Here is a 16,434-nt window from a genome sequence, read left to right on the forward strand (position 1 = left end):
TAATTCATTCAATTTTTAATGTTCATTTCCTGGGAATAGCCTCACAAATGATCTTACCAGCAGGAATATTGATGGAAATACTGAATTTTGAATTATTCTTGACTATTCAACTTGTTGCTGTGCCTTAGAAACCTGCATCTTAGAATTACACCTATCCAAGCAGGAAACGAGATAATGCCATGTGATCAGTACGTCCAATTACGTGTAGAATTATCCAACATTGCTCAATGGAATCTTGGTGAGGCTAAAATAAAAAAAAAGGTCTAGATCCAAGTACTGAAGAAAGCAGCCACACTTAGATTAGGAAGGGGAAACGTATACCTGGTATCAATCTTTAAGCTTCAGGACATAGGCTCATTGCCAGCTGAGGTCAGGCAAAGGGGTCATGTCCCGCTACTGTTTTGGTATTATACTAATTACACACAAGACATGATTTTTGCTTTTGTTTGAAAGCCTGTAGAAGGTTGAAAGACTACACTGACCACTGAGCTGCTGATAGTAGGATGGGGTTGTAGCAAATCACTCATAGAAAAGTGCAGCCGTGAAAGAACTTTACCCTGTCGAATGCCATCAGGTACTGTACAACATCTCATGTAAATACGTGACACACATGTGGATGCTGCACAAGATGAGAATTCATTATCTTGTTTAGCAGAAGAGGCCAGCAAGAGCTGACTCGAGGTAGATTTGACTGTAAATACATTTGCCATCTGTCAGGACATCTTGGGTGTCTCTTTCAAACACAGCTAACTCCATAACCTGAAGATTAATGGCTCTTTTCCAGACCAGCAAGTGGAAACATGTATTGCCATTACCCAACCGTAATTATTTAATGTAGTCCTCTTTAAATGCCTTCAGCCCATCATGTGATGGCTCAGGGAGAAAGACAAAAAGCATTTTCCAAAGAAAAGGAGTCTAAAGAAGCCATTTGGGGCTAAAACCAAAAGGCTTTTAGATATGTTCCAATGGAAAGGCTTGCTCAAGAGGAGTGTTCTGGTCCCAAAATAATGAAAAATCATAGTATAAGGTATATTTTCTTAATGAAGGGTGGGAAAAACTAACATGTTATGCAGGAGGTCAGAATAGATTATCATAACAGTCCCTTCTGGCTTTAAATGGCTCTGTTTACTCCCCACAGCTGTCCTCTGGGTTGGGTTAGTGTTTCTCCCCACTAGCGTTTCTCCTCGGTGAACATGTGGCCGTTGCTAGCATGTTTAGGGCTAATCTGGTCAGATGACTTGTGTGCAGATCTCTTGCAAAGCAATTGTATGGCTACACAGTATCAGTGGATAGATGGTTGCCACCGGGCCAGCGAAAGTAGGACTAGGGGCTCCAAACAGGAGAACCTTCTTTTCAGGTGCTCCACTTCTCCCTCTCCCTTGAGCCACGCTTTTGGAAGCTTTTTGACATGGTTGGTTACATCCTTTTTATTTTCAGTTTTTATTCAAGTACAAATGCCTCCACATTCTGCATCCCCACTCCGAATTAGAAACAGAAGCAACTAAATAGAGAGAAGCTGTCAGGTGGTGGGTTTTTTGTAGACCAGAAGAGGAAGCTCAAAGGACTGGAGCAACCCTCAGCCCATTTGCAGATCTACAAGGCTAAGTAAACTCTGGATAAGCAATGGAGATTTTGGATGCTTATCCAATCTAACCCCCGAGTATGAACCTTTTGAAGTTACCCATGACTTTACTCCATTACTGTTTTCTGGTGCCTATTTCCTGAATCAGAGGTTGGGAATTTCAGAAGAGCCCCAGGGCTTAATAGGCTCAAAACCCAATGTGATTGAGAGCCTAACTCTTAGAGTCCCAAACAGAAATAATGAGACAGAGGCCAGATCCAACACTACAGCTCTGTGTGATGGTGACTCTGAATCCCAGTCTAACCCCTGAGATATCTTGTTCATGCTCTCTCTCTCTGGCAGTGGTGAGTCACACAGGAAAAGTGTGGGAGCTAAAGCACATCTCCAGCCATGACTTTAGACACATTTGCCCTCCTGCGCTTCAGAGGCAGGGGCTGCAAAGCAGCTTTAATTGGCTCCGGCAGGGCTGTGGAGCAGTGATCAGATAGCCTGTGACAGCACTTTTAGCAACCTTTGAAATCGATAAAGCCAAGTTGCAGGAGTTTCATGTTTTATTAGCATCCAGGCGCACCCTCGTGCCTAGAAGAGAGTGATGTAAAAGAATGAAAATAAGATTAGTGTTTTTAACTGCCCATTTAGCTAAGAAAAACACAGCAGGAGGCACTTGTATTCCACACAAAATCATACAAAAGGCTCTCTTTATTAAATATACAGTATTTACAGTTTAAGACGTTCTTCTGTACAACAGTAACCATAGAAAACAAAAGAAGCTAAGGCTAAATTTGTTGTTGTTGTTTTTTAATCCCATCCAGTGTGAGAAGACATGTTACGTGGTCTACAAAACTGACTTGGACCGAGGCAACGTCCTTTGGGATTCCCTTCAGAAAACCAGACAGTGGAAGGAAAAGCTAGACCTCCATTTTGTTTTGTTTTTTACTGTAACTGAGAGACTCTTGTGCTACCTTTTGGAATTGTTGTTTAACCTACCATCGTTTCAAAGGATTTTTGAGCAGCACAATGTAAAATAAATGAGAAAATGTCCTTATCTGGAAAAGGCCATTAGTGTTACTTCTAAAGTATATAGAACAGATTTTAACTTGGGTGACTGCTGCTTGTCTTGCCTGAGGAAGGAGTTTTGCTGATCATGTGGCTTTGTTTTTTATGTAGGGTGCAATTCATCTCAGCGCAGTGAGGGCCAGATCTAAAACCCATTACATCAACAGAAAGACTCCTGTCATTATCAAGGGGGTTTGGATCAGGCCATGAGCCTCCCCAAGGTCCTAAAGGTGACTTCAACTCACATCAAGGGCTTAAAGGGCGCTTGAGTTTTGTAAATATCACCCATCATTCCCTTAGGAGACGTGTGCACTGAATGCAACTATCGGTATTGAGGACTGAGGATTGGAAAGTCCCAGATTTAATTTACAGGCATCAGGTACATCTTGCTGTGGGTGATCGGAGGCTCTCTCAGTTATGGGCCAAACTCATCCCTGATGGAACTCCATTGTCCTCAGAGGAATGAATCTGTCCCAGTGTGTTTCACGCCAAAGCTGTCAAGACAGGAAGTAGGTCTGAAGCATGGTCTCTCTTTATTATTTAGACAGAAGAGATTACATGAATATTTCACTTCAAGACTCTCACAGGCAATTGCTTGTGGTTGGGTGCCTGAATAAACAAGCCTGCTTGTTCTTCTCCCCAAATGTTCATGGAATGATGTTGGATTTCTGGTTAACCTGCTGTGTCTCAAGCTCTACAAGGAGCTGTGGATTGGCTGCATCTAAATTTTAGCTCCAAAGACACAGGGCCACTTCAGTACACGACAGGTGGGTTCAATATTAGTAGCAATGACAAGGCAGGTGAGAAAATATTTTGTTTAAATGATTCAAGAGGAAACGGGGGGGCTTGGAACTGGCATGCAAAGGTGAGTACATAATTTCCCATGCAGCGTCGTGTTCGTTGTAGCGTTCAGATGGACTGGCCTTTGGGGTTAAACACGACCAGGATAGTAATGACTAGCATTGTGGGAAACAGCTGCCATTAGTAAGTTAGCAGCTACAGTCATATGGCAAAATGCCATCACCACGCCAATGGGAGCGGGGGGAGAAAAAGGCCAGACTGTACGTAAAGACTGTTCCTTGCATCTCCTATTGTATTTCCGCGTCTGTTCAGACTGCAAGCTCATTTGGCTGGCAGGGGAGGGGCATGGAAGCAGATCCTCACCTGGCGTAATCAGCGGAGAGCCACTGACGTTGGTGGAGGGACCCTGCTTGCCAGTTGCTGAGGCCGAGGACCCATTTTTTGATGCCTGTCTTGTGCCGGGAGGAGCCCGCAGCTGGCCCTTTGCCAATCAGCGTTATAATAATGAATCATAGAATATCAGGGTTGGAAGGGACCTCAGGAGGTCATCTAGTCCAACCCCCTGCTCAAAACAGGATCAATCCCCAATTTTTGCCCCAGATCCCTAAATGGCCCCCTCAAGGATTGAACTCACAACCCTGGGTTTAGCAGGCCAATGCTCAAACCACTGAGCTATCCCTCCCCCAAATGGTCTCTGCCTAATTTTTACTCCTTGCCCCATCCGCCGCACCATTTTCCCCACGTGCCAAATAAAAACAATATATACCCTGACTGGAGCGTCGAAGCACACGGTTGCCTCAATCCTTCCTTTACTCTGCTTGTGGCCCCTTTGTCGACTCAAAACATGACAAAAGACAAACAACTAGCTTACAACTTACAAACAGTTCACCAGTGTGTGTGCTTCCCCCCCTCCCCCCCTTAGAATAACTGAGTGCAAAAGATCACAAAAATAAGTAGCAATACATTGAAATCGTTCAAAATCCTAGCGCCATGGCTCAAAAGGAACAACAGAAGAAAACAAAATATATTTCAGGCCCAACATCCCCTACCCCCAAAAGAAAATTATGTTTCGAATTTCACGAAAGAAACATACATGTGAATTTACATGAGATATCAAGTACTTCTCATTCGCTAAAGAAAATGCACCAAAGCCCAAAACTCAATTAAAGAAATAATTGTTTTAAGCCTTGTAGCTGTGAAATAACCAGCTTCAGAGAAGGGAGTAAGAACAAAGGGCATAATGCAACTCCCAGTGAAGTCAATACAAAGTCCCCCTGATTGATTCCAATGAACGCTGGATCAGGTTTGAAGGGAATTAGGCTACATTGCTTGCCTTGTTTGATAGGAAGGCATCGCAAAAACTGCATGAAAGCTTCGAAATAGCACTTGTGTTTTAGAGCCTAGCAAGGGATCAGCTTTCACCTGGGTGCTTTATTGGGCATCATTTAGTTTCTGCAAAAAGAATAACCCTTTGTACCCACGAATGCCTTGAACTACATAACAGCTCTCAGATGCAACAGGCTTAATCCTGTCTCCCGTAGACATATTTTTCCTGGGTAAAGGCGGATGTCCTTTTGACAGCAATGGGAATAAGATGGTTGCATTAAAAGAGGGTCAGATTCTGCTCCTGGTTACACTAGTGTAAATCCAGAGTAACTCAGTTGACTTCAGTGGAGTTGCTGCAGATTTACTTTGGTGGGAGAGCAGACTTTGGGCCAAACATGAGTCTTTTGATGCCAAAAGGGAAGAAGAAAGAACTGAAAAGGTGTAAAATGAAGGCAGTTTTCAAGTGCTCCCATAAACTCAGGGTCCAATCCAGCTCCCAATGAAATTAATGTCCAAATTCCCATTGACTTTGATAGGAAAAGGATCAAGCCTCAGATTAGATAGCCAAATCATACCGCATCCCATGCTGTATTGGCCCCATATGGGTGCATTTGTGTGAAATAGCCTACACATTAATTAACAAAACCATCTAATTAACGTAAGTGTTTAAACTTTTGGAGAAAAGAGCCTCTTCTCTATGGTAAATCAGTAAAGAAGGTTTGTGGTCGATTACAGGAGTGGGTGGGTGAGGTTCTGTTGCCTGCAACATGCAGGAGGTCAGACCAGAGGATCACAATGGTCCCTTCTGACCTCAAAGTCGATGCATTTTCTATTAAGAATGACCAGAAAGCAATAGTCCAAACCTTACTGCTGGAGACATCCCCTTCATTGTAATAACCTCAGCAGTGATATTCAGTAAAGACTGACAGTTTCACTAAGCACACAGGGCCCAATACGATGAATTACGATGCATCTCCTATGAGGTCCTGGGTGCCTTCCATTTGCTTAGGCTTTGTTTGTTTATTTGTTTTTTAAAGATGAGAGGAAAAAAAATCAAAAGTGCCTGTGTGACTTAGGAGCCTTTAGTCCTATTTTAAAAAGGAAGTGAGGACCAGGTTTTCAAAGGTATTTAGGTGCCTAATGGTTTGGGGTTTTTTTGGGTTTTTTTGGCACCTATGCAGGTTAGGCACCTAACCCACATTCATTTCAAATGGGAGTTAGGCACCTAAACCTGCTTAGGCACTTTTGAAAATCCCACTAGGTTAATACCTACTTCTTAGGTGCATAAATGTCTTAGAAGAAACCATACCATTGATTTTCAAAGAGCCACATTTCAGTTGATTTCAATGCAAGTTAGGTGCCTAGGCACTTTTGAAAATCCCTCAAGGTACCTATTTGGATCTTTAAGCATCTGATGATCTTTAAAAATTTCGCCCTAAGTCCCTAAGACACTTCTGAAAATGGGACTTAGTTTGCCAAGTGACTTAGGCACTTTTGAGAATTTTTAACTGAGTACTGTATTGCTGTGGCATATACATGCCACTGAAATTGATGGGAACTGGTTGCTGAGTAAGGATTTCAGGACCTGACCAAAAGACTTCAAAATGGGAGTTGAGCTCATTTAGTACCATAGACTACAAGCAAGGGGTGTGGTTCCCCTGCTCACGTACAAGTGCTCCCGCTACGCTCATTGAGCTAGCATGAGTATAAATAGCAATGTAGCCTATTAGCACAGGTAGTGGCAGAATGGCTGAGCCAGGCTGACCACCTCCTGATCCAGTAAAGAAATTCAGATGGAGAATAAAGTTGGCAAGTATGTTAAAGCTGATGCACTGAAGGGCAGATCCGGTACGCCAATACTGTTCCTACTGAAGTAAATGCAAATTTTCATCACTGATTCAATAAAAGCAAGACCGGCATAATAGCTCGTTGAAATTTTCTAAACTTGGTTTTCTTGGTTGAAAATTGGCCTTTTTTCAAAAACGAAACTTTCCCTGAAGCATTTCCACAGGATCAGAATTGTCCATAAATTCTTCTGAGCTACTGTTATGGAAATCGTTTTCAAAAAATTTCGTTTACTGAGAAATTTGTTTCCCCACTGAAAACTGGGTTTTCGGTAAGAGACAAATTAAAATGAAAAGACAAAGAAAATTTTTTAAAAAATTGTGATAAATGGAAAAAGGATCTGTTCAGAATTCTACAAAATGGCAACAACACTGAAATGTTGAAGTTTTCTTTTTGCAAAAAATGTTTCCCTTTATTTTTTGGACCAGTTCTAGTTAGTATATTAATAAACAGATGATGATTGCATAAAAGAAAGCAGATCCAAACCACTAAAAAAAGGAAAAGTTAGTCAGACTGTTTGCTTCCTACAGTTAATGCAGCTTGGTCTCATTTACTAGGATGCTAATTTGTTGCTTTCCATTGTTTTTTTCATTGCAAGAATATAATACCCTAGTTTATAATTTTGTGTGTAATGTGCATACACAATTTGTTAACTTGTCTGAGCAGGTTTTTATTGGTTTGAATAGCTGCGTGATTATGTCCAGTATATCTGTATGTATAGATAGATGTATCTGTCCTCATGTGTACGCCCCGCCCCGACACACACACACACCAGCCTAACTAAATTTTCCTGAAACTTTACTAATCTTATTTGCCTGCCCTGTACTGTTATGTTTAATGATGGTGATGAAAAAAAAACCCTTTAATTTGCTCATCAAAAGAATTACCCAGGGGTGAATACAATTTTGCAACACTGATTGTGATTCTTTGAGTAATCTCATTGACGTTAATGCCACTATTCACATGCTTTAAATTCAATATATGCTGATGTGGTTTGCTGGATTGGGGATTGTGTGTGCACTCACATCCACACCTCTCATGCATGTACCCACCCAGAGCTATATATGGAGCCACCAACACTCTTCCAGATACAAATAACACCTAACTAGCTGCTGTGGTCGTGATACTCTGCTACTCTGCTTTGCAGGTATCCCTAGCCTGTTTGTCAGAAGCTGGGAATGGGCAATAGGGGATGGATCACTTGATCATTACCTGTTCTGTTCATTCCCTTTGGAGCACCTGGCTTTGGCCACTGTCTGAAGACAGGATACTGGGCTAGATGAACCTTTGGTCTGACCCCGTATAGCTGTTCTTACGTTCTGCTGGGCAGTTTTGCTATCCACTGGTAGCTCTGTGCCCTAAGGTGGTAGAGGGTGTAGTGGGCAGAATCGCAGCATCTCTTGGACATCCTGGTTGCACCTCCTCTTTGGCCAACATTGCATGCTTTTGGAGGTGGGCCAGACTTGTTCCCATGCGCAGGAACCAAGGGGTGAGGGCTGGGTGTGTGTGTGTGTGTGAGAGACAAAATGTCTGTTTTGATTCGCTCATTCCTCCAATCATCACTACTTGAGAATGCTTAGCACCTTGCAAGCTCAGACTCTAGGACGGCACGAAGCAATCTTGTCCTCTCAGTGACTTGAATAATGAGGGGATTCTAACTGATTGCTCAACCCTTCCCTTTTCTATCCATTTAATTACTGTATTTGCTTGGGGCTAGACTCACTATATCTTACTGTGACTTTTATATCAAGAAAAGAAGAATATGTAGCAAAGCCCAAGGATGATTTATAATCTGCCATGTTGAGGAGGGAAAAATACATGGCACAGTAATGGGTGGTGGGAGATCTGAATAAAATGTGGATTTTGATCCCCCATCTCTTCTTCCTAAAGGCAATACCTGTTTGGGGGAATTAATAGCTCCTTTTCAGTGAGAACATTCAAAATGAGATAACTTGGACAAAACCATGCTGATAATAATGAAGAAAAACCTGGAATCCACAGAAAGAGGGAGATGAACATTTGTTCCTAAGTATGCTTGTCCCCCCTGTAACATGCAGAGCAGCTTTACATATGGAAGAAACTCTTTGAGGAGGATCTCATTAGGTGCATGCCTTTCTGCATCTTCCTGCTAATGAGTCCATCATTATGAGTCATGGCATGCAAAGGCAGTCATAACCAAATGTCATACAAGCAGCCGGCACAAGACGCAGTGGCTGCTGGCTGGCAGGAGCTGGGAGAAGCAGCGCCATCCTTCCTTTAAGTTTAAGCTTGCCTTGTAAAGCAGGTCGGTTGCCCTAATGATCACTGTATTGGCCTAGCTTTTACTTATCACACTCACCCCCAAAGATGGTCAAAAGACCAAAGAGGATTGTAGTGTAACATAGTGAGCATGCTGAATATCAAACCAAGACTGTCTCATATTCCTTCTCAAAATCTACTTCCCTGAGGCCTATCAGCCATCATCTGTAACCATTAATCCAAGCTCCCTACATTTATTTAAACCCCTCCCCAGCCTTCTCTTCTCCAGCTATACAGCCATATGGTCATCCATGCCCTGGCCACCTGAGGCTTTGTGCAGCTGCACTGCTGTCTATTGTTTGTTATTGTTATCCCTTTCCTGCAGCAAGATTTGGTAGTGCAAACCCTTGTGACCATGTGGAAATGCCTTTGGGACTCCAAAGGGGCCAAGGAATCCTGATGTACGGTGGATTCCCTGGTGCCTGAATCAAAGCCCCCTGAAATGAGTGGGAAGACTCCCATTTTCTCATGGGCATTGGATCAGATCCTTAGACTGTTAAGCTCACAGGATGGGCCCTGTATGGCATTAAACACACTGTCAGGGCTCATCTAGCATTTGGGATGGGATCATCATGCAAGGTCATGCTGGGTTCAAACCCCAAACTCCCCCCCCCCTTGTGAGTTATGACATATTTTCTTTTGCAATATTTTTTGTGTGAAAAAGATTTGAATCCACGTTCAGTGATCTGTCAGAAAGAATAGAGGAGGCAGATTAGAGTCCCTTTTACTTCCGCTAGCCAGTGTCCCCAAACAGAAGAGAACAGAAAACCACTGGAGAAAGGGACAGAAGAAAATTAAAAATCCAGAACTTTGTACATGCTCCTTTAAAATGTTCTCCTTGTGAATGAATTTCACTAAGTGTTATCGTAGCCATGTGAGACCCAGGATATTAGAGAGTCTCAAGGTGGGTGAGGTAATATCTTTATTGGACCAATTTCTGTTGGTGAGAGAGACAAGCTTTCAAGCTTAGACTGAAGAAGAGCTCTGTGTAAGCTCAAAAGCTTGTCTCTTTCACCAACAGAAGTTCGTCCACTCAAAGATATTAACCTCGTCTACTTTGTCTCACTAAACTTTTTAAAAGCCACCTTTTCCTTATCTTTGAGAGGTAACATCCTGGTTTCTACAAACAGGAAGCACCATCGCTTCATTCATGCAGTTTTTTAAAGCAATTTAATAACAATTTTGGCTTGTTTATATGAATCAGCAGAATTTAGATCTCATGTTTTGGGTGGGGTGGGTTTGTCTTCTTCTTGTGTTTGTTTTTAATTTGCCACAATCGCTTAAGTGTTTGACCTCAGCATATGATCATTCTCTACATGATGTTAGCGCGTGTATGCTGCACTTCTAATGTTTCAGACAAATCATCAGAGAAATGTATAGAGCACCTAAGTCCTAGAAGCCTCCTAAAACCCTTTAAGTTTCAAGGTACTATTTTCCATGCTTCAGCTAGAATTATGCTAGAGTATGTTGGTTCTAAATAGTCAGACTTATAAGACGGAGGTATACAAGGTGCACTGGAATAATGTTGTCCAAAGCTGTTATCAGTATTCCTGTATTTTTTAAAAACATTTGTAAGCCTAAAAGTTACAGTAAAAGGACAGCAGGATGGGGGAAGGAGCTTAAGGAGAGAGAGAAAATAATAACTGTAACTTCCTGCCAGATTCCCAGCTGGTGAAAACTGGTGTAACTCCATGGAAGTCAACGGTTTCATGGCAAATTACATCAACTGAGGATCTAGCTGTGACTTTATGATTGGTGTAAATGCATCTTATAATAAATCAGGCATTTTGGTCTCATTCTTTCCTGCTACCCTGTCCCAAAAGCTGTGATGCTACTTATTTAGCTACAGTACTTTACCTCTAGTTTATATAGCTCAGGTCAGATACAAAGTGGTGAGTTAATTGGTTCCAGAAAACAACATAAGACTTGAGAAATCCAGAAACTTAGTAGGCAACTGTGCAAGTGCGTGAACTTATTCTGTCCAGAGTAGAATAGCAGGTCCCTTGAGATGCCAATGTAATTGTGGCAGGTTTTTGTGAAGGGAATGAGGCATTAAAGTGTCTGCCAATCTCTCCTGTGCAGGGCAGTGTCCTTTGAAAAGGTTAAAAGCTGGCAAATAAATTAACGGGTAAGAAAAGAAAAAAAGGCCAGGTGTGGGGAGGAGAGTAAGAAGGAACCACACAGTCCATCAGATGAAATATTCCCGTTTGCACTCACTCACTGTGTTCTGCAAGTCAATGTCAGTTTTAAAGGAACTGTCGAGGTTTTCTGCATATTCTCTCTCTTTTGCCTGGCTACTTCGATGTGTCTGTTTGTGCTGGTAGACAAATCTGCTCATGATGGCCACGATGCAAAAGATGATGAATATTACAACTGCTATTACACCTGGGGAAAGAGGGGGGAAAGTAAGAACAGGAAGGGAAAACAGAAACAAAGATTTTATCAGGGGAGGCTGCTTAGCAGATGTTGTAAGCCAGTGTGTAACACCGACAAACCCCCTGTCGGCGGTGACAGGATTGAACCGGGGACCTCTCGAGCTTAAAGCATGAGCCTCTACAGCATGAGCTAAAAGCCAACTCCCTGTTCGCTAAGGCTGTAGAGCAGACTCATTTTATCTCTCTTTAAGTGGTCTTGGTGCCACTAGATGAGACAGACCACCACACCCAGGAGGTGTATAGGTTACAAATGCATCTCAGTCTGGACCCAGGCCTCTAGCCTAGCCTCCCAGGGTATGTCTACACAGCAAAGAAAAAACCACGGCTGGTCCATGCGGGGCTTGGGGCTGTTTCATTGCTGTGTAAGACTGGGCTGGAGCCTGAACACTGGGACCTCCCACCCCACAGGGTCTGAGAGCCTGGGCTCCAGCCCAACCCTGGAAGTCTACACAGCAACAAAACAGCCCTTTGAGCCTGAGTCGACTGGCGCAGGCCAGCTGCAGGTGCCTAGCTGCTGTGTAGACTTACCCCCAGATGGCAGCACTGGGGCTCTCTATCCTGCACGAGGGAGGATACAGCCGCCTTGGGTGGGATTCTCAAAATGCTCAACATTGGTCTAATTCTGCTTGCTTGAAGTCAATCATTGACTTCAATGAGAGCAAAGTTAGGTCAGGGCTGAGTGCTTTTGAAAATTCTGTTCCCTCGTGACTCCACAACTTCCCTTTCTGGCAAACTTTATTCATTGAGGGCTCTCTCTTAAATTACATTTTTGTGAATTTGGCCCGTAGAGTCTAGGTATCATGAAAAGCAACTTACCACAAAGCAACAGACACTTGGGATAAATGCTGATTTTTAAAGGATTGTGGAAAACACTACATGATGGCGTGAGGACCACTTGTGAATCAACAGATGCTTTGGCTTGTAAGAGAGTTTCCATATGGTCTCAGGAATTCCATTACACACCACACTTAGCTTTTAGAGAGTTCAGAAGATAGATGAGATATGAATGCTACATTACATGACCAGTCAGAGGTGTGTATTTGCGTGTAGCACTCACAGTTGAGCCATGTCTCAGAGAAACAAATGCTATTTTGTATTTTGAAAAGGCTTAAGTTCTTCAGAACATGGACTGCATCTCTCTCTTTGTTTAGGGAGCATGTGGGATGATAGTCCCTGGTCCTGACTGGAACATTGGGATGTTGCCAATGTTATATAATTAATATTAATAATAAATGCAGCAGCAGCAGCCTTGTATAACCATGTGTTAGAGTAGAGCAGAAAATGAGGGTAGGATGCTGCTGTACTTGTTTTCTGGAAAAAAATATTTTCTGATTGCATCATTCAAAAGAAAAATAAAAGAAGAGGTTACCTCCGATGACAGCTGAATCGCTTCTGATTGCATTGGTGAGGGGCTCCCGCTCATCCGACTTCCCAAAGGGATCTGCAGTTGATTAAATACAAAACAGCTCATTGTCTATAGGCAACGTGCTGAGTTTGCTTCAGCACTTGGAATGAAGTTACCTACCCTGGTCTGCCCTTAAAACAGTGGTTTGGGGATTAGAGAATTTGATCAAAGAAGAGCCCTCTTAAAAACAGGTAAACACAGGACAATACCCTCAGGCACTTTCAGAGACAAAGCCCTGCAAACCAAAAATGCAAGAAGAAACTAAATGGGTAAAACCAACACCCTATAATCCTACCACAATGCACCTGCTTACAATGGTAGGGAGACATTTGACCCAGGTAGCCTGCTGGGAGCCGCTGTCAGGCTGAACAATGTTACAATGCCAAAGAGACAAGCCTGGGCTCTTGTCTACGCTACCGCACAGGGTCGATCTAAGATACACAACTTGAGCTACGTGAATAGTGTAGCTGAAGTTGACGTACTTAGATCTACTTACCATGGTGTCGACAGCTGATGCTCTCCTGTTGATTCCGCTTATGCTTCTCATTCTGGTGGAGTACCGGAGACGACGGGAGAGTGCTCAGTGGTCGATTTATCGCGTCTATACTAGACGCGATAAATCGACCCCTGCTGGATCGATCGCTGCCCGCCGATCCAGCGGGTAGTATAGACAAGCCCCAAGAAGCATCTGGAAAGGGAGGAGGCTAATATAGGATATATGGGTCAGGTTCAATCTGAGGGAGAGAAACAGTGTCTGGGAGGCAGGGGGGAGGGGTGTTCTGTTGGAAGGGATCTCTCTCTTCAATGCAGAACAATGGTGATACCAGATGTTCCAAGGGCAGAAGCTGTCAGTGGGATGCATTTAAATTGGACATGTTCTGATCTTTTCCCTTCATCTGCTACAGGTCCTTCTGGTTTGTGTTACCACATCCATTCCCATACTTAATCTGCACCCATGTCCCCTCTGTGACTCCTTTGAACTTTGAGAAGGAATACTTTCTGATTTTGGCACGTAGGGTCTGCCAAACGATTTCTGCTGCACAGCACAGCGAGCATCCCTCTTAATGGAAGAGACTGGAGCATCTAGAGGGTTCTAAAGAGATCAGGGTTCCAAACTCCTGTATCCAAACACCCTCAAAGTGTGCGGGTTCCCAGAGCCAGCTTTTCCATATCTCATCCAAACAAAAATGAGCATCAAACACCTTACACTTTGGGAGCTTCAAATCCAGATCCAGATTATGGGTCAAACCCTCACTGAAAGCCAATGGTACGATGATAAATTGCACCAGCTGTCCCCGCATGTCCCACATCTATCTCTAGCTCTATGTCTGAACCATCCAGCCTGTCTGTATCCTCACACAAGGGCTTTCATCTCAGCTCACCCTTTCCTCTCTTTGGTTTCTGTCTGCAGGAATGCAGAGTTGCTGTTCTCCCCTTTTACAAGCCTCCAGGTTATCACACATAGGCCTGTACTTGGGAGCGAGATCTGACGGTCTCAGGAACAGATTGTACGGCATTGCCAGGCTGCTCCTTTCAAAGGTGAGATGTGGAGGCCTTAGAAAGAAATGCAAAATGCTGCAATGCCTCATTCTTATTGAACATTCTTGCTTTAGTAGCTGACTCGGCAGACTCTTAGCACTCCATTAAGTGGAATTTTTCCCTTCAGACAAACAAGCATATTTGTGTGTTGGACAGGGCTAAATTTTCATCTTTACCCAGCTTTGCTTTGCACTCTTTGTATTTACAAAGAGCCTGATTCTCCTTTGCCCGGCACCTTGGGCAGTCATTTACACTAGTGCAAAGCGAGTGCTAATGGATACCATTTACACCCAATTTCACCGATGTAAATAGCTTCACAAACTGTAGGCCACAGAGAATCTGGCTGAAGACATTCTGAGGTTTGAGAAGTAGTTCTCTTGCCAGTTTTAAAGATCAAAGCATTTCCCTTCTTGTAAACAGATGCCTACAAACTAACAGTGTTGGGGGAGGAGGGTTCACACTTCTGCAGATCACTGATGTTCAGAGCAGATGCAGTCACAGAAGTGATTTTGAAGTCAACGGGACTGATGACATAAATACATGCTCACTAGCGAGGATTACATAATGAGTCACCCATTTGGGATATGGCTCCCCAAGTAGGACCCATTTCAGCTCTTTTGCAAGTTCTCTTTTCCCAATGCATGGAGATTGGGTACCTTGAGAAGGAATTGCTCAAGTACAAGCAGACCTTGTGAAACGCTAACTTGTTTTAGACCAGAAAAGCTTGGTTTATACATGAGTTGACTATTAGCTAATTTTGCACACCATGAGGCAGATCTTTAGCAAGTGTAAATTGTCATAACTCTGTTGAAGACAATGGAGTCAATAAAGCTATGACAAGGTACTCCCTCTGAGGAGCTGCCCCTACGGCTTGGAGAGAGAATTCTGACTGGTGTCACAAGTCACCTGCTGAGATTGCATAAAATGAATGAGGGGTAGGCGAGACTTTTGATCCACACATCCATTGTGTAAAATATTGGCCATACATGCTATTAAAGAGTCCTTCGTCTTTGACCAAAAATTACTTGAAGCTAAAGGACTTTTAAAAAATCCAAAACAAGTGTTGGGGATTTAAAGGTAACTTTGAGTTTCTTTCTGTGGTTTAATCAGAATGCAGGTCGACAGACCTTAAAGGTTCTGCGAATTATGTTTCACCCAAGAAATAAAATCAGGATACAAGACAACGAGGTGTTTGTTGCAGAGAAGCAGATGGCAAGTGACAGCAGAATCTCCCCCTGTGGGATCATGGTAAATTCTGCAGCCGAGGAGGAAAAAAAGCACTGTGTCTCATATGATATTTTAATAGGACATTCTTTTCCTTTTAGATATGACCCTTGAGATAACGCATGAAGAATACTGGCACCAAAGGGCACCTCAGTGAAATGGGGACATGCAATGTCTCACAAGACTTCCACAAGCAAAAAATTTTGGTACAATATCTGATTTATGAAAATATTTGGGGGATATAATTTAAATACACAAGGTCCAGATCCTCCACTGGTGTAAACTGGCAGCTGAGGATCTAACCCTCAAAATACAGTAGTGACCACTAATACATATTTTCTGAAAAAAACATTTTTAATATACTGTGATATTTGCAGTATTTTAATATACTGTAAACATCCTAGAGTAAAACATCTGGGTGCCATCAATGTGGAGTTGGGGTGGCAACTGGTATATGTGCTACCACGTAAGAGAGACTGATTTATGGAGCATTACAAAATATCATCATCACGGGAAGTCACTTTTCCTCTCAGATGTTCCAATCAGAAATTTTGGGCATGGATAAATTAACCCTGGATGAGTGGATTTTGTTCAAAAGTAGTTTGCTAAGAAACTTTCCTGAAGATCTAACAAACATTCCAAGTTTGAAGGAAAGTGTTTTAATTGTTCTCAAGTTATGAGCACAGAAAGCTTTTTCACACATTCACAGCAGGATTTCCAGGCAGCTATCTTTGCTCTATCAATGGCTTAGAAAATCAGCACACATACGTACAGCAGTCTTTAAAGCTTGTTTTTTGTTCTCAGACATGCAGAGATGAGAAATTAAGAACTGAAACTGAGAAATGCACAGTAAAGCTGAAGATTAATCCTTAACTCTGCCCTCCTGTGATTATTCCTTAAAATATGGTCTCTCTCTATATATC

At 42.7% G+C, this 16,434-nt stretch overlaps 1 protein-coding gene across 6 annotated transcripts in view; it reads right to left on the reverse strand.

Annotated features, from left to right (window-relative positions):
• Positions 1–1,416: 1,416 nt before the first annotated feature.
• CNTNAP5 (contactin associated protein family member 5) overlaps positions 1,417–16,434 on the reverse strand; it is a 419,241-nt gene continuing 404,223 nt past the window's right edge. For 3 of the 6 annotated variants that reach the window (XM_073305029.2, XM_073305027.2, XM_073305031.2), the window contains 3 exons: positions 12,713–12,784; positions 11,130–11,293; positions 1,417–2,161 (listed from right to left, as the gene is read on the reverse strand). In XM_073305029.2, coding sequence (XP_073161130.1) covers positions 2,063–2,161; positions 11,130–11,293; positions 12,713–12,784 — 335 coding nt within the window. In that variant the 3' untranslated portion in view covers positions 1,417–2,062. Of the gene's footprint in view, positions 2,162–2,263; positions 11,294–12,712; positions 12,785–16,434 lie in introns of those variants that run through there. The other 3 variants (XM_073305032.2, XM_073305028.2, XR_012154186.2) reach the window with 2 other exon arrangements.

Source organism: Lepidochelys kempii, chromosome 11, assembly GCF_965140285.1.
Source record: "Lepidochelys kempii isolate rLepKem1 chromosome 11, rLepKem1.hap1, whole genome shotgun sequence".
Taxonomy (NCBI): domain Eukaryota; kingdom Metazoa; phylum Chordata; order Testudines; family Cheloniidae; genus Lepidochelys; species Lepidochelys kempii.